Source organism: Microcebus murinus, chromosome 22 (assembly GCF_040939455.1).
Source record: "Microcebus murinus isolate Inina chromosome 22, M.murinus_Inina_mat1.0, whole genome shotgun sequence".
Classification (NCBI taxonomy): Eukaryota; Metazoa; Chordata; class Mammalia; order Primates; family Cheirogaleidae; genus Microcebus; species Microcebus murinus.
In genome coordinates, this window is record NC_134125.1 from 25,076,101 (window position 1) to 25,100,251 (window position 24,151).

General features: G+C 43.7%; 1 protein-coding gene and 1 pseudogene across 1 annotated transcript in view; both read left to right on the forward strand.

The window, feature by feature from the left end:
• Positions 1-253: 253 nt before the first annotated feature.
• The window catches only part of MAPK1 (mitogen-activated protein kinase 1), a 108,962-nt gene continuing 85,064 nt past the window's right edge, over positions 254-24,151 (forward strand). The window contains exon 1 of the mRNA XM_012776707.3: positions 254-614. Within this exon, the coding sequence (XP_012632161.1) occupies positions 496-614 (119 nt within the window). The 5' untranslated portion in view covers positions 254-495. The remainder of the gene's footprint in view (positions 615-24,151) is intronic.
• LOC142863497 (Y-box-binding protein 1 pseudogene) lies at positions 16,050-22,899 on the forward strand (annotated as a pseudogene).

The window sequence follows — 24,151 nt, forward strand, 5'->3', positions numbered from 1 at the left end:
GACCCAGCCCCAGGGCTCCTCCAAGCCCTCACAGTCCCCCAGCTCAGGCCAGCAGTCCCGTGGGGACGCCTCAGTCTCCCTCGCGGACTCCCACGCCCGCGCACGTGACCGCACCCTCGGCTCCTCCCCAGCAGGCTGCCGTGCTCCGCCCTGCGTTCGGCGCTTCCGCCGGCCCGCGCGGCCCCGCCCTCAGGCTGCGGGAGCCAATCCGCACGCACGCTGCGTGGCCCCGCCCCGGCGCCCTCCTCGGCGCGCGCCCCGCCCGCCGCCCGCCCGCCCGCCGGCCAGCCCGTCCGTCAGGGAGGCAGGCAGTCGGTCCGAGTGGCCGTCGGCTCTCCACCTCTCCTACGCGGCGCCCTCCTTCCTCCTTCCGGTCAGCGCCGGCGGCTGCACCAGCGGCGGCGGGGTCCCTGCGGGAGGCGCGGCAGGAGTTGCGCGGCGGCCGCGGAGCGTCCAGCCCAGCGCGGCGGAGGCGGCGGCGGCCCGGCAGCCAACATGGCGGCGGCGGCGGCGGCGGGCGCGGGCCCCGAGATGGTCCGCGGGCAGGTGTTCGACGTGGGGCCGCGCTACACCAACCTCTCGTACATCGGCGAGGGCGCCTACGGCATGGTGTGGTGAGTGTCGGCGCGTGGCTCCCACCGCCCGGCACCGCAGCGGCCGGCCCGCGGCCTCGCCCGCGCCTCGGCCTCCCGCGCGGCCGCGACCCCGAACCCGAACCAGGCTTGGCCGCGGTCCGCGCCGGGGGTCGGGCGGGGCCCCTGGCCGGCCGAGCTCAGGTGTCGCTCGCGGCGCTGCGCGGGCCGGCCCTCGCTCTGCGCGGGAGGGGCACGGAGGGCGAAGGCCGGACGCGGTGACCCCGGACCCGGGCGCAGCGCAGGTTTAAAGCCTGACCCCCGAGGAGGGAGCAGCGTCCCCACCCACCAATTTGCTGGCATCGTGGGCTTCTTTTTGACGTCCGATTGTAAAACCCGGAATTCCATCAGAGGCTTGGCGGCCGTGGTCTTGAAAGCAGTTCCCTTCGGGGTGCGTGCAGAAAACCGAAATAATTATTATGTTTCTCTCCTGGCCTCTGGTTGCTGCAGACGGCTTTCATTAAATATCTGCAGTGGTGCTAATGGTGCTCTCCTTCTGCGCAGGCTTTCTAAAAGCATTAGTGACACCAGCGTTGGTTGTGGAATATTTCACTCTTTAAGTTTTTGTTTTTAAATGGATATTAATATCGTGCTGTTGGTGTTTCGGGAAGGATGAAACAGTATCACTCTCTTGATTTGTTAAAGATCCGTGTAGAGTTGGGCCTAATTTGACTTTTCTCCCCCCCCCCCCCCTTTACTCTAAGTGAGCTCTCTCACCAGCATCAGTGCATCCAGACGTTTTAGCTCAATTACTGTGGACTTTTCCTGTTAATGTTCTACTGGTCAATATATACGCAACCTTAATGGAATTTTGCAGAATCAAATGCAGGCTCCCTCATCTTGATCTAGGTCCCTCAGAAAAATTCGTGGAATGGTGGTGATGGTATTGTTTTTATTAGAATGAACTGAATGAAGTGTTTTGTGCTGATGAAGACTTGTGGAAGTAGATTCCCTTAAATCTGAATCCTCTTGTGTCTATTGTGTTGAGTGAAGTAGATTAATTTATTGAGCGCTTTGTGGCAGGTACTGTGTGCTACATACATTACTTCCTTTTATTTGAACAGCCACATTGAGGGAGGAAAAAGATAGTGTTATCCCCTTTTTCAGGTGAGAAAGTATTTCAGGGTGAAGCAAATTCCTAGGGTCATAGAACTAAAGAGTTAAACTGAATTGTAGACTGAGATTTTACTTAAAAAGGTGCAACTGGGGGATTGGACACGCTTGAATCTCTGGCACATGGGGGGGGGAAGGAGGGGAGGCAGGGGCAATATTTGTAACCCTAACAATATTTGTACCCCCATAATATGATGAAATAAAAGGAAGAAAAAAAAGGTGTAGCTCTTTTCATGACATCCAACTTTCCTTAGTGTTATTAATAATTTCAGAATTTTAGTGTATTTTACTCTTATAACCACGTCTGTTTCAGAAATGTATTCGAATCTGAATGGTCATAATTTTAGAAATGCCACTGAAGGCATGTTTTACTAAGTATCTTAGCTAGGTAGAAAGACTAGTTAAAATTCTCTCTAAAAAGATTTTAATTAAATCTTGAATATTTTCATTTTCTTTAGGAACAAAATGCTTCACAGAATACAACTGTGAAAATTAGTGTGAACTCACCAAAGAGAAATTAAATTAGGTCAGGCCTCAAAGAAATAAGGCCCTAAAAAGTAATGGGGAGAAAGCATTGCCCACAGCATCACTTCTCTGTGATACATCTTATTGCTGTTGCACCTGCTGGTAAGTGTACCCATAAACCGGTCTCATTATGAGAGGCTCAGAATTGGCCTTCACATCCTTTAGCTCTTTTTAAAAAATTATCTAAAATATGGACTGGAAAAAATTTTTAGGTTTCGAATATTTCAGTTGAAAAGATTGTCCCTTGCCTGATAAGATTTTCCCATCTGATAAGATTTTTACTAGTCTGCAGATGAGTTAGATCTGGGAACTGTTTCTATCACTGCTGTAGACTTAGTCAATATTCTGAGTTTCTAGTTGAAATGCTAGGTCCTTGTGCTGTAATTTTCCTTTCCTAAGTAAAATAGAAATATAATTGGAATTTGAATCCTGGGCCCAGATTATAGACTTTTATCAGATTGATGATATATCCTGCTATTAATTTAATCTTCTGCATTGCACATTATTAGTGTTTAATATGTGTTGAGTAACAGTGCTGGGTTAATGGAGGGCTTCTTGGTTGAAATGTTAATATTTGAATAGCAATCTTTAAAAAACTTAATGCTGGCTGGGTGTGGTGGCTCACGACTATAATCCTAGCACTCTGGGAGGCCAAGGCTGGCGGATAGCTCAAGGTCAGGGAGTTGGATAGCTCAAGGTCAGGGAGTTTGAAACCAGCCAGAGCAAGAGTGAGTCTCCGTCTCTCCTAAAAATAGAAAGAAATTAATTGGCCAACTGAAAAAATATATATATATATAAAAAATTAGCTGGGCATGGTGGCACATGCCTGTAGTCCTAGCTACTCGGGAGGCTGAGGCAGAAGCATTGCTTGAGCCCAGGAGTTTGAGGCTGCTGTGAGCTAAGCTGACGCCATAGCACTCTAGCCCCGGCAACAAAGTGAGACTCTGATTCAAAAAAAAAAAAACTTAATGCTTGCAGAAGGATTTCATGCAGGGGTGGGGAACCTGTGGCTTTTGGCCTTCTAGGTCCTTACGTGTGGCATTGTTACTGAATCTGAATTTTATGGAACAAATCATTTTATTAAAAGGGATACAGCAGAGAAAAATGAAGCTTTTTTTACTTCTTTGGTGCTTAAAAAAGAACAATCTTAAAATCAGAAGCCTACTTTTGATCTGATGGATTGTAAAAAAAAAACAACAAAAAACAGAAGGCTACAGGTTCCCCACCTATGAAAGGATTTCCAGCCATTTTGTAGCATTCCCCCCCCCCATTTCCTTATCATTTCATTAGGAATTGTGCCTGTTTTGCTCAGCGTCCTTTCCTAATCATGTAGAAGATATAAAGAGGGAGAACGGGGTTTGAGTTGAACCTGTTAGTGGGTGTGATTTTGATATACAGATAATAGGAGCAAGTGACAGCTTGAGCTGTGAAGTCTAATTCTGGAAAAGCACTTAGGTGGGAAACTGTAGAGGACTCCAAAGCCAAAACTGAGTTTGTACATTTGTGCACTGGGGAAGCATCAATATTTTTGAAGGAAGCATTCACATGGCCGATTTTGAAATTTTGGGGGGCAATCCATCAACACTGGTGGAAATGATATGAAACAGAACTGGAGTGGGGGAATCAGGCTATTGTGACCATCTAGAGGTGTAGTAATACAGTGGCAGTGGAAAGCACCAGTGGAGGTGAGGGGACTTTTGTAGATAGAATCAGTTAACAGGGGCTTTTGTGGGAAGAGTGATAGAAAGACTTTTAATCATGGCAGGTGTGAGTGGAAGCAGAGGATGATGAGACCCTAAAGTGTAAGATACCAAGAGAGGTGGGATTTGGATTTGAGAGGGATTTCTGAGCTAGAAGACAGAGTTTGGTGGTTGATTTGGTATAGGCGTATACCAAATAGTTCGTTCCAAGGCTTCTCCCTTGGGAGCCTGAGAGGATATGGTGCCATTATCCAAGAGAAGTAGTCCTGTTAGGCAGAGCAGATTTGTCAAGGAGAAATAGTTCTGGTTTGGACCTGTTAAGTTTGTGATGTTTGTATGCCATTCAGACTATATCCAGAAGGCATCTAGAAATGTGTAAGAGGGGAGCAGGCGATGGGGATGAAAATTTGTGTAAATGATAGTTAAAATTTTGCATGGATGAGCATACATTTTTATTTGGGGTTGTTGGCCAGGTGAAATTGCTAGCATGTGTTTTGTATATTCATTGTTTTGGTGAATAATCCATAGCATTCAATAGGTCTTCAGAGGGCTCCATTATCCCAGAAAGGTTGAAAAACCACTGAGGTAGAACCGAAGGATCAAAGAGGTAACTCTGGCAAAAGAAGAGGAAATGGAGGATTGGTGCAATGTGTAAGAGAACAATGGAGAGGACAGGGAGGAGAAATTAAAGCTATATGCTTGGTCATCTTAAGATAGCAGATGTCTAGTTGGGTAAGTTGGGTTTGAAATATCGTTTCTGAATGTGACATAGAGGTCATGAGGTCATCTCTGTAGAGATACTGATTGAAGCCTTGAGAATGATAAGGTAAGGGAAGATCTGAGAACTGAGCTAAAGGAATGCCTGCCTTTGGGTGTCAATAAAGGGCAAGTTACAAAAGAGGACACAGGAAATTTGGTCAGAGACCAGAAAACCAGAATATGTTATCAAAGGAGCTGAGAGAGGTGGTGGTGGTGGTGGTGGTGGTGACTACAGGATTGGTATTGAACACTGCAGAGGGCAAGCAGAATGCAGCTGAAGACAAGTTGTTACTATTTGTTGTTTTTCAACTGTCCTTTTTTTTTTTTTTTTAAAGGATTGGTCCAACTAAAATTTCATTGTGATTACATTCCTGAGGGTACCATATACTGTCCTGTTAAGGTTTTTGTGAATATAGCAGACTAGTAGAACTACCATTTATTCAGCATTCTGTTTTCTTTTTTACGTAAATTAAACTCTCATCCTTATAACCACACTGCATAGGTGGGGTTTGTTTTTGTTTTTGTTTTTTTTTGAGACAGAATCTTGCTTTGTTGCTCAGGCTAGAGTGAGCGCTATGGCTTCAGCCTAGCTCACAGCAACCTCAAACTCCTGGGCTCAAGCAATCCTTCTGCCTCAGCCTCCCGAGTAGCTGGGACTACAGGCATGTGCCACCATGCCCGGCTGATTTTTTCTATGTATATTAGTTGGCCAATTAATTTCTTTCTATTTATAGTAGAGACGGGGTCTTGCTCTTGCTCATGGTGGTTTCGAACTCCTGACCTTGAGCAGTCCGCCCGCCTCCGCTTCCCAGAGTGCTAGGATTACAGGCGTGAGCCACTGTGCCCGGCCAGGTGGTTATTTTTATTGTTGTTTTTAAACCCATGAAGAAACTTGAGACACACAGAGGTTAGTTAACATGCACAAGGACACACAGCTAGGAAGTGATGGAGCAGCCCAGTCTGTCTGGTTTCTAAGTAATACTCAACCAAAGATCAGAGTAGAGAAGACAGATTATTTCAATAACAGAAAATATCTGTTGTCTGCTTTTGCTTGTATCACTTTTTAGCCTTCCTTAAACATTTCATGCAAAGTCCGAAAACATTTATTGAGCACTTGTGTGCCAGGATTCAAGTGATCCCTGCCCTTTAGTAACTCTTTATCCAAATAATGGGATGAAATTGAGCAGTAGCACAGGGACTACACCAGTGCTATTCAGGAGGATTGTGTGAAGTGCATGAGAAAAAGGCCTGAGTGATGTGGGGCTGTCTTTATATGGCTTCCCAGACTTCTGAACTAGGTGTTGATATGTGACTAGGAGTTTGCCCTGAGAAGTGCATTCTGAAGCATGGAAACACATCAGGTCAGGAAAACTGTAAGTTATTTAGGATGGCTGGAGGATAGGGGTGTCTTAGGGAGAAGGCTGGAGTTGAGACAGCTGAGGTAAGCAGGGCCAGATCCTGAAGAGCATTGTTTGCTAAGGAGTTTGGACTTGATCTTGTAGGTGATAGAAAGTCCTTAAAGAATGGCCCTCTTTCTGTCACTTCCTCATGACATTTTGTTGATTGTATTCCCCTACTTTGTTTCTTATGTTGCCCAGGCTAGAGTGAGTGCCATGGCGTCAGCCTGGCTCACAGGAACCTCAAACTCCTGGGCTCAAGCGATCCTTCTGCCTCAGCCTCCAGAGTAGCTGGGACTACTGGCATGCGCCACCATACCCGGCTAATTTTTTTTATATATATATTAGTTGGCCAATTAATTTGTTTCTATTTATAGTAGGATGGGGTCTCGCTCTTGCTCAGGTTGGTTTCGAACTCCTGAGCTCAAACGATCTGCCTGCCTCGGCCTCCCAGAGAGCTAGGATTACAGGCGTGAGCCACTGCACCCGGCCCTCTTTAACTTTTAATAAAGAAGTCTCTTATATACTTTTTGGAGCTCAAAGATGTGAGGAGACCAGCTTACATGAGGAACAGAAAAGTCTATTGTTTCTAAACAGAGTTTAGAGTACAAGTGAAACTCAGAACAAAATTAATTTTGATGTTAATAGCATCCCTAATAACGTGTTCCTGGCAGTTAGCTATAACTATTACAACATTCCCATCCCAGGAACCATATATAATTTATTCCTCACCTTAATGTACCTATTAATTGAAAAAAAACTGATGCCCCAGCAAACATCCAGAGCTCCCTGCATCCAGCCTGCTCTACCTACTTGCCTCTCAGCATCTCAGAAACAGCTGAGATGCTATTTCTCCCCTTTTGCTTCTCTTTTCTTTTTCCCTTCCTGGGGCTCCCACACTGAGAGGTGCCTAGGAGCACATCCAGTAGCTGTACTGTCTCTGCTCCTTCTAGGAAAGGCCACCTTCCTGAGCTTTGAAATGGCTCACATTGTACCAAAAGGGGCAGCAGAGATTCCAGGAGGATTCTGACCCCAGGCTTTCGGGAATCTGAGCAGAACCACAGGAGAAAGCTATGGACAGCTCAGCAAATATGTGGGTTCCTATTTCCCCCTGCTATAAAATGAAAAGATTGGGCTATGTCTGTGGTTTTCAAACAGCCTTCTGTCTTAGGGCCTTTAGGCTTCACCCCAAATGAGGAAACCTCACATGCAGCACTTGCTTTCCCCTAATTGAAGCATCCCCACTTTTTCCTTTCGTTTTTTATCATCTTAACATATATGACTATTAGGATTAGCAGGATAAGGTTCCATTTGGGAAAAGTATTTAGTTGCTTCAAAAATATTGGGAAACCAACAGGACAGATGTTTTCCAAGGTCCCTCTGAACAGCTGGAGTTTTTTCTTTTCTCTCTTATCACTTCCTCTGCGCTTGGCAAGAGAAAGCTGACCCTAGCTTCCCAAAGGTGTGTGTCTTCAGTTCATTCAATGACCAAAGGCCAAGAATACTCTGAATCTGATTCCTGTGAGAGAGAATCTGACCCAGCATCACCTCTGGCCTAGTCCTGAGGTTATTTGATAAGGCTGGCCCTCTCTGAGCTCTGAGGGGCAAGGTGGGAGCGGTTAAAGGAGAGTCTGTCATAGACTCTTGACTTGCCTTAAAGTTTTTGGAGCTGTTTCCCTGCTGCTCTCCAGGCTGAAACCTTTCACTGTTGTTGGACCCTGTGGGGAAAGGATGGAGGGGAGAGAGGAGATGTGTTTGAGTAAGGAGAAGGGCCTTGGATTGCTTTTAGGGCTGTTCTGCCTTCCCATTTCTGGCAGTATGAGGTGGCAGCTAAACCAGGTGGCATATTTAAAATAAAATTTAATATTTGATACATATATAACATATATGTGAGTTATGTAGCCTGGTGATAAATACCTAAGAACCTACCACCCACTAAGTGACTTGACCAGGTTTTCTGAGGCCAGTGTTCCTGATGCCTGGCCACAGCCCTCACCCCAGATTTATCTCCTTTCTGGAGTCTGTCCAGTGGCATGGGTAAGAACATTGGTTTTGGTCTCTTATTTGTGACTGTGTCAAGTTACCCACCTGAGCCTCATTTACTCATCTGTAAAAAAGGGGGTAAACTATACCCCTTATGGTGTCCTGAGGATTCAATGAGGAATGTAGGAGAAAGACGGCCCACTGGGGACTGCTTACTGTGCTGTTGTTACTCCCTTGAAGGGGGCCTGGTAAGATGTAGACCCTCCCTTGTCTCAGTCCCTGGGATTATCCTCCTGGAATGTAAAGCAGAATGTGCAAAAGTAAACATATTAGACTTGGGTTCACACAAGGTGTGTGTCAAGTTCAAGTCATGTGATCTTAGGCAACTTGCATTCCCATTCTTTGATTTCACAGAGAGCATCTTCTGTGCCAAGCCCATCCATGTTCCTACCCTTCCTCAAGAATGTGGTGCTGTAGTGTTGGGGACAGATTGATAAGGAAATAAATTACAACTATCTACTGTCTACTCTTTAGACCCCATACAACGATCACATTGTATTTAGTAGTCCTGTCTCTTTGGTTTCCTTCAGTCTGGAGCAGTTCTTCAGACTTCCTTTGACTTTAACTTTTGAAAATTGATGTGTTTTTAGCTTTTTAAGAAACAGCTATTTTCCAAAGTAACTATATCATTTTACATTTCTGTCAGCAGTGCATAAGGGGTTCCCAGTTTCTCCACATCCTTTTTAACAGTCTTTTTTGTAACATCTCATCTAGTCGGTTGCAAGTGCTAACATATTATGGTTTTACTTTGTTTTTCCCTCCTGGCTAATGTTGTTGAGCATCTTTTAACCATTTGTGGATCTTACTATGCTTATTAACCATTTGTATATCTTCTTTGGTGAAGTGTCCAGTCATATCTTTTGCCCACTTTTAAAAATCTTCCTTTTCCATTCAATTTGATATACATTCAATCTCTGACTTGTGATGGTTCAGCATACGATTCTTTGATTTTGTGATGATGTAAAAGTGATACACATCTAGCAGAAACCATACTTGAAATACTTGCACTACCATTCTGTTTTTCGCTTTCAGTACAGTATTCAATAAATTACATGAGATACTCAACACTTTTTTACAAAATAGGCTTTGTGTTAGATGATTTTGACCAACTGTGGGCTAAGTGTTCTGAGCATGTTTAAGATAGGCTAGGCTGGCCAGGCATGGTGGTTCATGCCTGTAATTCTAGCACTCTGGGAGGCCGAGATGGGCGTTTGAGCTCAGGAGTGCTCTTGCTCAAGACCAGCCTGAGCAAGAGCAAGACCGCGTCTCTACTGAAAAATAGACAGAAATTAGCTGGACAACTAAAAATACAGAAAAAATTAGCCAGGCATGGTGGCTCATGCCTGTAGTCCCAGCTACTCAGGAGGCTGAGGCAGGAGGATTGCTTGAGCCCAAGAGTTTGAGGTTGCTGTGAGCTAGGCTGATGCCACAGCACTCTAGCCCAGGGAACAGAGTGAGACTCTGTCTCAATAAAAATAAATAAATAAATAAATAAATAAATAGGCAAGGCTAAGCTATGACACTCAGTAGGTTAGGTGTATTAAAAGTTTTTTTCAATATTTTCAGTTTACAATGGGTTCATAGGGATATAATCCCATCATGAGTTGAGGAGCAGCTGTATGTAATTCAGCGCTCTCTAGGTTTTCCTTTAGAATTGGGACAACTAAGAGTTTGGTGCACAATCCAAATCTAATCATGAGGAACATCAAACAAACCCTAGTTTTAGGGATAGTCTACAAAATAACTAGTCTGTAAATCTCAAAATGTCAAGGTCATTGAACTCAAGAAAAGACTGAGGAATTGTTACACACTGGAGTCTAAAGAGATACAACAACTACATACAGTACGTGATTCTGAATTGATACAATTAACAAAATTGGGGGGTCTGAAGATTAGATTGTAGTAATATAGTTAATGTCTTTGATGGTTGCATTTTGCTTATGATCTTGTTTATAGGAAATAAACACTGAAGTATTAGGAGGTAATGAGGGGGCATATTGGCAAACTTTTTTTTTTTTTTTTTGAGGCAGAGTCTCACTTTGTTGCCCAGGCTAGAGTGAGTACCATAGTACCATGGCATCAGCCTGGCTCACAGCAACCTCAATCTCCCGGGCTCACCTATCCTACTGCCTCAGCCTCCCGAGTAGCTGGGACTACAGGCATGCGCCACCATGCCCGGCTAATTTTTTGTATATATATATTTTTAGTTGGTCCATTAATTTCTTTCTATTTTTGGTAGAGACAGGGTCTCGCTCAGGCTGGTTTCAAACTCCTGACCTTGAGCAATCCGCCCGCCTCGGCCTCCCAAAGTGCTAGGATTACAGGCGTGAGCCACCGCGCCCGGCCGGCAAACTTATTTTTAAATGCTGTAGAGAGTAAAAGTTTGATGAGCTACATTTATTACTTTTGTGTAGTTTGAGATATAATTCCTTTTCACTAAAGAGTTGTTGGTGAGTCTCTTTTAGAAAGGAACTTGTGTGAGGACATGTTGAAATTTGGGGGAAAAGGCAGCTTTCAGCCTAGAGCACTGGCCTAGAAGTCAAGAGACCTGCGTCTTGGTCCCTGTTCCTCATGGGTTTGTGCTAGTTGCTTTGCTTCTATGGGTTTTAGTTTTGTCATCTGTAGAATTAAGGGATTAGGATGGTCTCTAAGGCCCCTTCCAGCTCTAATATTGTCACTGCCCTCAGGAACATTATTGCACATATATGAAGACTCATTATGGATTATTTGTTTCCATTACTGGAGAGCTATTTTAGTGCAGTTTATGTGGGAAAACTCTGGATAATCATTATTGAGATATAATGAAATGGGAAAGAACTTGAGGTTAAAAACTAGCAAATTGATTAACTTTAATGTTAAAAGCCCAAAATTAAACCCTTGAGGAAAATGACTGTATTTTCTCTGTTCTGAAAGTAAAGTTGGAACTTCCTAATGCTCTAGGAGAGTAGTAATTTATCTCAAGGATTAGATTATTCATGTGTGTTTGACTAAAGAGACTTTTTACCCAGTGATTGGAATGAATGTTAATGCTGCCATTTTAGCAGGGGGGAAAATATGTAATGAAAAATATGGTTTCAGAGATAGGAAAATATTTGAATAGAACTGATTAAAAGCAGTTCTGAAAAAGAACTTGGTACAATATATTTTATAGAAGAAAAAGATTTGCTGTACAGCTAAAGAAAATAAAGCAAAAAACGATACATTTCCCCAATCAATATCTAAATTGCCAGGTCAGGCTTGCAAAGTAGAGAGTAACACCTACAGAATTCACCTTGGCCATAAGGATTTATCTTGAGTTAGTAACTTAAGGTTAGGGCCCTGCTGTTTGTTGCTTCAGTAGAGATGTGAAAATGTTTTGTTTGGGGGTTTGTTTGAAATTGTCCTTCCCTTTTCAATCTAGCTAAACTTATCCTAAAAATTTACATTTTTTTCCATTAAATTAATTCTGTTTCTGTTCCGTGGGTGAAGCTGATACTTGAAAAAGAAAAAAAAAGATCAGTGTAGATCTTTCCCACAAGTTAATTTTTACTGCAGGGCCATACAGGCATATAAAAATATTTTATGTGGCCAGGCATGGTGGCTCACGATTGTAATCGTAGCACTCTGGGAGGCCAAGGCAGGAGAATTGCTCAATGTCAGGAGTTCGAAACCAGCCTGAGCAAGAGCGAGACCCCATCTCTACTAAAAAGAGAAATTAATTGGCCAACTAAAAATATAGGAAAAATTAGCCAGGCATGGTGACGCATGCCTGTAGTCCCAGCTACTCGGGAGGCTGAGGCAGAAGGATCACTTGAGCCCAGGAGTTTGAGGTTGCTGTGAGCTAGACTGATGCCACGGCACTCTAGCCCAGGGAACAAAGTGAGACTGTGTCTCAAAAAAAAAAAAAATATATATATATATATATTTGATGTTATATTTCATACCAGTGAAAATATAATTATTGGTGGTAATGCTAGATTATAACTGTTGCCAGAATGTTTATTCACTTAATGATCCAATCTGCCTATGGTGACTTTTTTTTTTTTTTAAGACAAGAGTCTTGCTCTGTTGCCTAGGCTAGAGTGCCGTGGTGTCAGCCCAGCTTACAGCAACCTCCAACTCCTGGGCTCAAGTGATCCTCCTGCCTCAGCTTCCTGGGTAGCTGGGACTATAGGCATGTGCCACCACACCCGGCTAATTTTTTCTATTTTTAGTAGTGAAGGGGTCTGGCTCTTGCTCAGGCTGGTCTTGAATTCCTGAGCTCAAGTAATTCTTCTGCCTTGGCCTCCCAGAGTTCTAGGATTACAGGTGTGAGCCACCTGGCCCAACATTTTGCTACATTTTCAAGCATCTTTTCAGGATAACCCTGATCATTTACCAAAGTATTGATAAAAGTGATAATCTTTAGGAGTGTTGTAAATTCTTTCTTTCTTTAATTCAAAGAGAGCTAGGAAGAAAAGACATTTGTGATTCTCTGTTCACTCTGACATAACTGCTAGGAAGAGCCATTTAATTGTTGCTACCAAGAAAGTATAAGACAGAAATAGCTGTAAGAAGGCCAGAGTTTTATGGTAACATTGGGAGTGTTTCTGGTTATTCCAACAGGGCAGAATTTAGCATTCAAGAAATGATAAATGTTCATCTAGCATCCTAGAATTTAAAGCTTATCTGTATATAAGAAGGTAAATTGGAAAGTATTTATGGCTTTCGTGGTTTGTAACTTTAGCTGCCCATTAAGTCAGATGCTGGCATTGGGCTGAGGTGTATTTTATTTACTAAAGGATGTATCCATCACTTCCTATTTTGATTGTTTTTAATGTAAATGGGTGAATTTTGTCAAATATCTTTTCTGCCTCCTTGGAGATGATCATATGATTTTCTCTCATTAGCATTATCAATAAGAGGATCAAATCAGTGGATTTCATTATATTGAACCTCCCTTATTGGAATAACTGCTTGGTTATATTGTATTCTTTTCATGGAGGGCAACAGGCTTGCACCTTTGCTTACATATACAAGAGTTAAAATCTGTGCTTGGGTAGGTGCTTGAGATCATTGGGATAAAGGTATGTGAAAGCAGAATAATTATGAAAATGTCTTCTTTTATATAACACTTTGTACTTTTTAAATTGCTTCCAGTGCAGTCATATCAAACCTCTTCACACTTCTGTAGGATAGATAAGACACAGTTATTTCCCTGTTAGGCAGATGGGGAAACTGAGACCTAGGGAGGGGTAGTGGCCTGTGCACAGGTGTGACAGTCACCATATGAGCGATAATTAGGACTAAAGTGGAGGAATTTTCATTTGAGTTAGGGAGTAAGAGACAAAATCTTCATAGGAACTGTAGGTTTTGTATCACTGGAGAGATTCCTGCTTTTCTGTTGGATAGATTGACAGCGTTAGAAGAAGGGATATTCGTGGGAAGAAGCCTCAGGGAGGAGGAAGACAGAAAGGCCTCTGGCCTATGCTAAACCTCCGTTGCCTTTTTTTTTTTTTTTTTTTGAGACAGAGTCTCGCTTTGTTGCCCAGGCTAGAGTGAGTGCCGTGGCGTCAGCCTAGCTCACAGCAACCTCAAACTCCTGGGCTCGAGTGATCCTTCTGCCTCAGACTCCCGGGTAGCTGGGACTACAGGCATGCGCCACCATGCCCGGCTAATTTTTTTTATATATATATATCAGTTGGCCAATTAATTTCTTTCTATTTATAGTAGAGACGGGGTCTCACTCTTGCTCAGGCTGGTTTTGAACTCCTGACCTTGAGCAATCCGCCCGCCTCGGCCTCCCAAGAGCTAGGATTACAGGCGTGAGCCACAGCGCCCGGCCTCCTCCGTTGCCTTTGGTGTAGTGTGTGATGTGAGATCACAGATGGAAAAGAAAGGACCTCTTCCCCCTCATCTCACAAGAGGAAATTGAGGGTGCTATAGGAGCTGACATCAGTGTAAAACCATGCCAAACTGAGTTTGCATAAGGGATTTCATGCCAGGTGGCCTTAGCTTCTTAGTGAGGTAGGAGGTAAGACTGGGCATTGCCACTACAAGTGATAGGGGGCTTGGCAAGTGTGAAGAAAGTCTGAAACAGCCGTTGTGTGGTGTTGTGTCAACTAGAGACAAGTCAAAGGACAGGCCCCACTCCTTGAGAGCAGGGACTTTGTTCCCTGCTGTATCCCATCACCTAGTACACACACTGCGCGTAGTAGGTACTCAGTAAATATTTGCAAATCAGGCAGATGTCATACCCCGAGGCTGGCTAACTCTGTGCTGCCCCCATAATAGTCTTCGCCTTCTCCTCACTTTTCCATTAATTTCTCTGTGTTTGAATACATGGATGAAGGAAAGAATCTCACTGAACTATCAGCCTCTTTAAGAGCAGCAGGGGACATCTCATTTATCAATTTTAGAAGTTGCATTTGAAATTTCAGCTGTGGCACTAATAACTGGGTGACTTAGAGCATATCCTTTAACTTCTCAGTCTTATTTTACTCTTTGGTGACACAGGGATCATGCCTTTTGAGTGTTGAAATGACTCTATCAACTAAATTAACTGTGTAATCCTGAGAGAATTTTTTTGTGCCCCAATATGGGATAGAGAATAAAGCATTGAAATAAATAATTTTGGGTTATAGGCTAGACACCTATGTACATAGGTAACTTCATGGAGCCTTTTAAAAAAAAATTGTGGTAAAATACACAACATAAAATTTACCATCTTAACTATTTTAAATGTACCGTTTAGTAATGTTAATAAGTATATTCACATTGTGCAACCAGTCTCCACAACTTTTTTCATCTTGCAAACCTGAAACTCTATACCCACTAAATAACAACCCTGCATTCTCCCCTACCCCCATCCCTTGGCAACCGCTATTCTAGTTTCCGTCTCTGTGAATTTGACTACTCTAGGTACTTCATGTAAGTGGAATCATACAGCATTTGTCTTTATTTTACTTTATTTTTTTAGAGACAGTGTCTCTGTTTCCCACACTGGAGTGGAGTGGTGCTGTCATTGGTCACAGCAGTCTCCAACTCTTGCGCTCAAGCAGTCCTCCCGCCTCAGCCTTGCAAGGAGCCAGGGCTACAGCTGCATGCCACCACACCAGCTAATTTTTAACTATTATGTAGAGATGGGATCTTGATATGTTGTCTGAAACTTCTGTGCTCAGGCCATCCTTGTACCTTAGCCTTCCAAAGTGCTGGGATTACAGGCATGAGCCATCTGGTCAGTATTGGTCTTTTTATGACTGGCTTGTTTCACTTACAATGTCTTCAGGGGGCCGAGCACAGGGGCTCATGCCTGTAATCCTAACATTTTGGGAAGCCGAGGCAGGAGGATCACTTATAAAGTTTGAGACCAGCCTGGTCAAGAGTGAGACCCCGTTTCTACAAAAACACAGAAAAATTAGCCGGGCATGGTGGCACATGCCTGTAGTCCCAGCTACTGGAGAGGCTGAGGCAGGAGGATCGCTTGAGCCCAGGAGTTTGAGGTTGCTGTGAGCAATGATGACACCATTGCACTCTAGCCTGAGCAACAGAGCAAGGCCCTGTCTTAAAAAAAAAAATCCTCGGCCGGGCGCGGTGGCTCACGCCTGTAATCCTAGCTCTTGGGAGGCCGAGGCGGGCGGATTGCTCAAGGTCAGGAGTTCAAAACCAGCCTGAGCAAGAGCGAGACCCCGTCTCTACTATAAATAGAAATAAATTAATTGGCCAACTGATATATATATAAAAAAAAATTAACCGGGCATGGTGGCGCATGCCTGTAGTCCCAGCTACTCGGGAGGCTGAGGCAGAAGGATCGCTCGAGCCCAGGAGATTGAGGTTGCTGTGAGCTAGGCTGACGCCACGGCACTCACTCTAGCCTGGACAACAAAGCGAGACTCTGTCTCCAAAAAAAAAAAAAAAAAAATCCTCAAGGTTCATCCATGTTGTAGTATGTATTCTGACTTTCCTTTTTAAAGGTGGAGTAATATTCTATTGTTTATATACACACCACATTTTGTTCATCAGTTCTTCTGTTAATGGACACTTGGGTTGCTTCCACCTTTTGGCTATTTAATGCTGCTATGAACATAGGTATACAAGTATCTGTTTGAGTCTCTGCTTTCACTTCTTTTGGTTATGTACCTAGAAGTGGCATTGCTGGAGTATATGGTAATTCTATGTTTAATTTTTTTGAGAGACTACCATATTGTTTTCCAAAGTGGCTGCACCTTTTTACATTCCCACCTACAGTGTGTAAGGGTTCCAGTTTCTCCACATGCTCACTAACACTTATTTACTTCTTTCCTTCCTGCCTCTCTCTCTCCCTCCCTTTCTTTTTTTCCTTTTCTTTTTTCATAGTAGCCACCCTGATGGGTAGAGGTGGAAAGCTTATTTTGATGGTTCTTGTGCCCTATGCGTTTGATGTGCCATCAGTTAGCAGTAGGGGTTTGGCAGCTACAGTGAGAGTGACTCAGTAAATACTGTGTTAAGTGCTTTGTGGGATAAAAATATGATTAAGACACAATCTTTACCTCAGAGGGAGCCTTTGGTAAATACAGTAGAGAGCTTACAACTTAGAAGTCTGTGTGTGTTTCCCAAGTGTGCCTTTTGTTCATAGAAAAATTATAAAAGTATATGCATCTTAAACCAAATGGTCATATAGTATCACCATTGTTAATGAATTAATGACATTAAACATGGAAAGTTAAAGAATGTTTTTTTTGTTTTTTATTTTTTGAGACAGAGTCTCGCTTTGTTGCCCAGGCTAGAGTGAGTGCCGTGGAGTTGGCCTAGCTCACAGCAACCTCAAACTCCTGGGTTCAAGTAATCCCTCTGCCTCAGCCTCCCGAGTAGCTGGGACTGCAGGCATGCGCCACCATGCCCAGCTAATTTTTCCTATATATATTAGCTGGCCAATTAATTTATTTGTATTTATAGTAGAGACGGGGTCTCGCTCTTGCTCAGGCTGGTTTCGAACTCCTGACCTCGAACAATCCGCCCGCCTCAGCCTCCCAGAGTGCTAGGATTACAGGCGTGAGCCACCGCGCCCAGCCAAGAATGTTTTATTTTTATTGCCTAGATTTTAACTGAATTTTAAAAGTCCACATGATTAAATTTCCAATTATTAAGACTAGACTTCATAAATATTCTGATACTCATAATCCTGCAGGTGAGTCTGGGAGAATTTCCATTTCTCTCAGCTTGGGGATTTTAGCAGCTGTCCAGTAGTAGTGTTTATCTCATTTATAAGTCTCCTAGACAGAGCTTACAGCCTTCCTGAGGGTGGGAAAAGTGGGCATTGCCCTCAAGTTCTCCAGTATAATTTAATAGAGGCAGGGGAGAGAGTAGGACCTAGATGATAGTATCTACTGAGAGGGTAGAAGAAGGCCCAGCCTGCTTCATCTATGGGGGATGGAGAGATACTTTATTCCCTAAGTGATCTCAGAGAGAATTTTCTCATATAAAGCATTCTTTTCTTTGTTCCTAGAATTGATATGAACTTAAAAAAAAAAAACCAACGTTTTTAATGCATTAGGTGAAACTACCAAATTGCATTGTGGTGTTCAAATTTTTTATGAGAGGCTGTAGCTGAAAAAAAGCATATTGATCAGGCGTCCTCAAACTACGGCCCGCGGGCCACATGCTGCCCAGCGAGGACATTTATCCAGCCCGCTGGGTGTTTTTGCCACTGCCTGTCTGTCCTGGTCAGCAGCCGACTTGTCCCGGGCCCACGGTGCGCACGTGTGGAATGTGCGCCGCACTCTCCAACGGTCTGAGAGACAGTGAACTGGCCCCTTGTTTAAAAAGTTTGAGGACCTGGATATTGATTATGGATTAGTTACTCCTGATAACAATAATCAAGAATACATTACCTGTGTAAAAAATGCTTTCTTGAAATATTCGTACAGCCAAGTACACATATCATAATTGTTCAGTTCAGTATTTTCAGAAACTGAACATGCAAGATAATTAGCAAAGAAAGTACCCAGATCAAGAAACAGGATATGATTGGCACCCCAGAAGCCTGCTTTGCACTTGCTTTTGGTCACTGCTCATCTCTCACCTGCCAGAGTAGCTTCATTGTGATTTCTTTTTTTTTTTTTTTTTTTTTTTTTGAGACAGAGTCTCGCTTTGTTGCCCAGGCTAGAGTGAGTACCGTGGCGTCAGCCTAGCTCACAGCAACCTCAATCACCTGGGCTCAAGCGATCCTCCTGCCTCAGCCTCCCGAGTAGCTGGGACTACAGGCATGTGCCACCATGCCCGCCTAATTTTTTGTATACATATTTTTAGTTGGTCAATTAATTTCAATTTTTGGTAGAGACGAGGTCTCACTCAGCCTAGTTTTGAACTCCTGACCTTGAGCAATCCGCCCACCTCGGCCTCCCAGAGTGTTAGGATTACTGGCGTGAGCCACCACGCCCAGCTTCATTGTGATTTCTGACATGTAGATTAGTTGGCTTAGTTTTGCACTTTATATTGCATTATTAAGTATGAAATGTCCAATTTCCTTAAGTACTAAATTAGTTGATATCTCTGACATTTCACTTTGAGACTTCTTTTATTGTGAAGGGTCCATCATCAGTCTTGCAAACGCACATTTTGGCTTGTGATTGATTATCTGTCAGTTTTTTTTTAGAGCAATTTTTGTGAAACCATGGACAAGTCAAAAATTCATGTTATTTTTTAATATGAGTCCCATTGTGGAACCAATGCAGCAAAGACAGCCGGAAATATCAGTGAAGCATTTGGGAAGGATGTGGCTAATAAATGCATAGTATGTTGATGGTTTGAGAAGTTCTGTCCTGGTGATTTTAATCTTGAAAATGAGCCACGTGGGCAACCTGAGACCAAGGTGGATAATGATGAGCTAAAAGTTGTAGTGGAATGGAAGCAAATCCATCTCAACCTACACGTGAATTACCAGCAAGGTTTGACGTTTCCATTCCAACAATATTGGTCTATTAGAAACAAATCAGCAAGGTAAAGAAACCAGAAAGATGAGTTATCACATGAATTAAACGAGCATCAGAAGAAAAATCGTCTCAAAGCTTGCCTTTCTTTGCTATCATGACTTAAAGGCGAATCATTTCTACACTGTATTGTTATGTGTGATGAAAAATGGATTCTTTTTGACAGTCTCAAGGATTTGGCACAATGGTTGGATCAAGTTGAAGTGTCAAAACACAGTCTAAAACTGAATGTTCATAAAAAAAAAAAGCTAATGTCTATTTGGTGGTCCAGTGCTGGTATTATCCACTACAGCTTCATGAAACATCAATCAATTATAGCAGATGTCTGCTGCAACTAATTGGACAAAATGACGAGGATGCTTGTGATTGAGCAACCAAGAATGGTTATTAGAGACAGGCCAGTCCTCTTGCAATACAACGCTTGACCACATATCACATAAACAATGCTGCTCAAACTACAGTCTGAACTTGGAAACTCTGTCATCCACCATATTCACTAGACCTTGCACCAAGTGATTATCACTTCTTCCAGGCTTTGGACCACTTCTTGCAAGGAAAAATATTCAGTTCTCAACAAGCTGTGGGAAACGCCTTTCATGATTTCATCGCCACTTGCTCTCCAGGCTTCTTCGATGCTGGGATCAACAAACTACTGTTAAGATGGCAAAACTGTGTCAATTATTTAGGTACATACTTTGATTAATTGTACTGCTTCTTGTTTGAGATATAATAAAGTACACTTTTGATTCAAAACCAGACATTTCATATTTAATGATCTAATGTAAAGGGGAATTATATAGTATATATTCTTTTGTGTCTTGTTTCCTCCCTCCCTCCTTCCCTGTCTTCCTCCTTCTCTCCCTCCCTCCCTCCCTCCCTCTCTCGCCCAGGTTGGAGTACAACAACATGATCATAGCTCACAGCAGCCTCAAATTCCTGGACTTAAGTGATCCTCCTGCCTTAGCCTCCTGAATAGTTCGGACTACAGACGCACACCACCACACTGGCTCTTTTTTTTTTTATGGAGACAGGTCTCACTATATTGCCCAGGCTGGTCTTGAACTCCTGGCCTCCAGGGATCCTCCCGCCTGGACCTCCCAAAGTCTGGCATAGGCATGAGCCACCACACCCAACCTAAAATTACTTTACTTTTAAAAGACTACTTCTACCTGTTAAATCATAACAAAAGAAAGAAAAAAAGACTACTAACAACCTACAAAAGGACTTTCCTCATTTTTCTGTAATTGATCCCCTGGCTTTGCAGTGCTATTAAAGCTTCATATTCTCTCCATTTCTTTCCCAGACCTGATGACACATGAAAAGTTTTCCATTATCTTGTTTACCTCATTCCACCGCTGTATTACTAATCTGTTGCTGCAAAACAACTTCCCTGCAACACAGTGTCTTAAAGCGACAATAAACATTTGTTATTAATATCTCACAGTTTCTGAGGGTCAGGAGTTGAGGAGTGGGCCTCGCTGGACAGTTCTGGCTCAGGGTCTCGTGAGGTTGTCACCAAGATTTCAGCTAGGGCTGCAGACATCTTAAGGCTTGCCTGGGGCTAAGGCTTGCCTGGGGCTAGTGATCTGCTTCCAAGTCAGCTTGCTCACATGACTGGCAAGTTGGTGCTGGTGGTTGTTGGAAGTGTAGGGGTTAGCTTCATTTCCTCCCTACAGAGGTTTTTCCGTAGACCTCTTGAGTGTTCTCTGTCTCTCTCTGTCTCTCTCTATCTCTCTCTCTGTCTCTGTCTCTCTCTCTGTCTCTGTCTCTCTCTCTGTCTCTCTCTCCCCTCCCCCCCACTGCTAGGCCCACTCCTCAATTCCTGATCCTCAGAAACAAGAGAGAGCGAGCTAGCGCCAGGCATAAACAATCCTTTTCATGACCTAAGCTCAGAAGACAAGTAGCATCACTTCCACCCCATTCTATTTGTTAGAACAGAAGCAAGTCACTAAGTCTGGCCCACATTCCAAGGGGAAGGGAATTAAGCTTTTAGAGGTTAGAAAAGTCATCTGCTGTATAGACTTCCATGTAATGGAATTGTGGCTAGCACTGCACAGTCACATTGTTGGCTCTTAAAAACTCTCTTAAACTGAATAGGTTTGCTATGGTTTCAGTGTCCCCTCCAAAACTCATGTTGAAATTTAATTGCCATTGTGACAGTCTTAATAGGTGGGACCATTGAGAGGTGATCAGGTCATGAGGGCTCTGCCCTTATGAATGGATTCCTTAGAGCAACAGTGAGATGTTATGAAAGCAGGTTGGGCAGAGTGCAGTGCTGCATGCCTATAGCCCCAGCTACTCGGGAGGCTGAGGTGGGAAGATCCCTTGAGCCTAGGAATTCAAGTCCAGGCTGGGCAACATAGTGAGACCCCATCTCTTAAAAAAAAAAGTAATGAATTGGACCCTGTTTCTTGCACTCTTTGCCCTTGCTTGTCCTTCTGCCAGAGGATGATGTAGCAAGAAGGCCCTTGGCAGATGTGGGCCCTTTGACTTCGGGACTTCCCAGCCTACAGAACTGCAAGAAATACATTTCTTTTGTAAATTTACTCAGTCTGTGGTATTCTGTTATAGTCTGTGACTGAGACACAAGGGGTTTAATGGAGTAAATAGTCGGAAACTTAATGTCAACTACCCTGAGTGGATACTATGTTGCTGGTTATAGCAAAGCCATGTTAAAAGGTTAGCCTATTAGTTCGATCGGGATCGGAGAGCGGGCCCCAGAGTGCCCTGTGCAGCCCCACCGCCGGCCTAGTTGCCATCACACATGGGGAGGAGCCGCAGCTGCTGCAGCCGGCCCCAGTCACCATCACCGCAACTATGAGCAGCGAGGCCGAGACCCAGCAGCCGCCCCCGCCCTGAGCGCTGCCGACACCGAGCGGGGAGCGGTGGCCCCGGCTCCTGCTGGCGGGGACAAGAAGGTCATCGCAATGAAGGTTTTGGGGACAGTAAAATGGTTCAGTGTAAGAAACGGATATGGTTTCATCAACAGGAATGACACCAAGGAAGATGTATTTGTACACCAGACTGCCATAAAGAAGAATAACCCCAGGAAGTACCTTCGCAGTGTAGGAGATGGAGAGACTGTGGAGTTTGATGTTGTTGAAGGAGAAAAGGGTGTGGAGGCTGCAAATGTTACAGGCCCTGGTGGAATTCCAGTTCAAGGCAGTAAATATGCAGCAGACCGTAACCATTATAGACGCTATCCACGTCGCAGGGGTCCTCCACGCAATTACCAGCAGAATTATCAGAACAGTGAGAGTGGGGAAAAGAATGAGGGATCGGAGAGTGCTCCTGAAGGCCAGGCCCAACAACGCCGGCCCTGCCGCAGGCGAAGGTTCCCACCTTACTACATGCGGAGACCCTATGGGCTTCGACCACAGTATTCCAACCTCCTGTACAGGGAGAAGTGATGGAGGGTGCTGACAACCAGGGTGCAGGAGAACAAGGTAGACCACCAGTAAGACAGAATATGTATCGGGGTTATAGACCACAATTCCGCAGGGGCCCTCCTCGCCAAAGACAGCCCAGAGAGGACGGCAATGAAGAGGATAAAGAGAATCAAGGAGATGAGACCCAAGGTCACCAGCCCCGCCTCAACGTCAGTACCTCCGCAATTTCAGAAATGCCCAGAAAACCCTAAACCACAAGATGGCAAAGAGACAAAGCAGCCGATCCACCAGCTGAGAATTCGTCCGCTCCCGAGGCTGAGCAGGGCGGGGCTGAGTAAATGCCGGCTTACCATCTCTACCATCGTCCGGTTTAGTCATCCAACAAGAAATGAATATGAAATTCCAGCAATAAGAAATGAAGAAAAGATTGGAACTGAAGACCTTAAGTGCTTGCTTTTTGCCCGTTGACCAGATAACTAGAACTATCTGCATTATCTATGCAGCATGGGGTTTAAGAACTTCATTTTTAATTTGTAATAAAAGTTCACAAACTTGATTTTTTGAAAAAAGTCAACAAACTGCAAGCACCTGTTAATAAAGTCTTAAATAATTAAAAAAAAATAAAGGTTAGCCTATTGCTACAGGGTAAGGTTAGGTAGTATTTATTTACATACTGTATTTATAAGTATCAACATTTAAAGGGACAAGTACAGTGAAGCTAAATATTAAATGATCCTGTTTTCTGTAACCATTTGATTGCTGTTTAATCTTAATAAATCTCACCTGTTCTTTAAAAATGTGCCAATAATACTTTGGGTTTTGAATCTCTAAGTATGTGTATATATCTAAATTTTAAAAATATACATGCATGCATTCTGGCTAGATCTCCAAGGCTCAACAGAGCTAGAAAATGATACAACTCAAGTTATCAGACATTCCAGAGTATACACTTGATGGGCTTGGTTGGGATACGGTCATTCTTGATCCTTGGAGTGCCGCCTGGTGGCCCCTACACTTTCCTTTCTGACAGGAGAGCTCTGCCAGATCCTTTGCTGAAGAAGTGAGTTCTCTTTGTCCTTCTCCTGTCTCATCATCTCCAAATATGTGCTGTACCCCTCACAGCACAAATACTGAGTTCTTCTTTAGCAGAGCCACAGGGAGGGGCCTGTTAACACTTGAAAGGGTCCCAGGGATTGGAACTCACTCTTCATCCAGGAGCCTTGCTATCTGCCGTCCTTTATTTGCAGCTCAGGGTTTTAGACCTTTTTGGATTTCTATTTTAACTTCTTTTTTTTTTTTTTGAGACAGAGTCTCACTTTGTTGCCCAGGCTAGAGTGAGTGCCGTGGCATCAGCCTATCTCACAGCAACCTCAATTTCCTGGGCTAAAGCAATCCTGCTGCCTCAGCCTCCCGAGTAGCTGGGACTTCAGGCATGTGCTACCATGCCCGGCTAATTTTTTTCTATATATATTAGTTGGGCAATTAATTTCTTTCTATTTATAGTAGAGACGGGGTCTTGCTCTTGCTCAGGCTGGTTTCGAACTCCTGAGCTCAAACGATCCACTCGCCTGGGCCTCCCAGAGAGCTAGGATTACAGGCGTGAGCCACCGCGCCCAGCTCTATTTTAACTTCTTTAGGGCAAAACTTGACCAGAGCTGCCATGAGCCT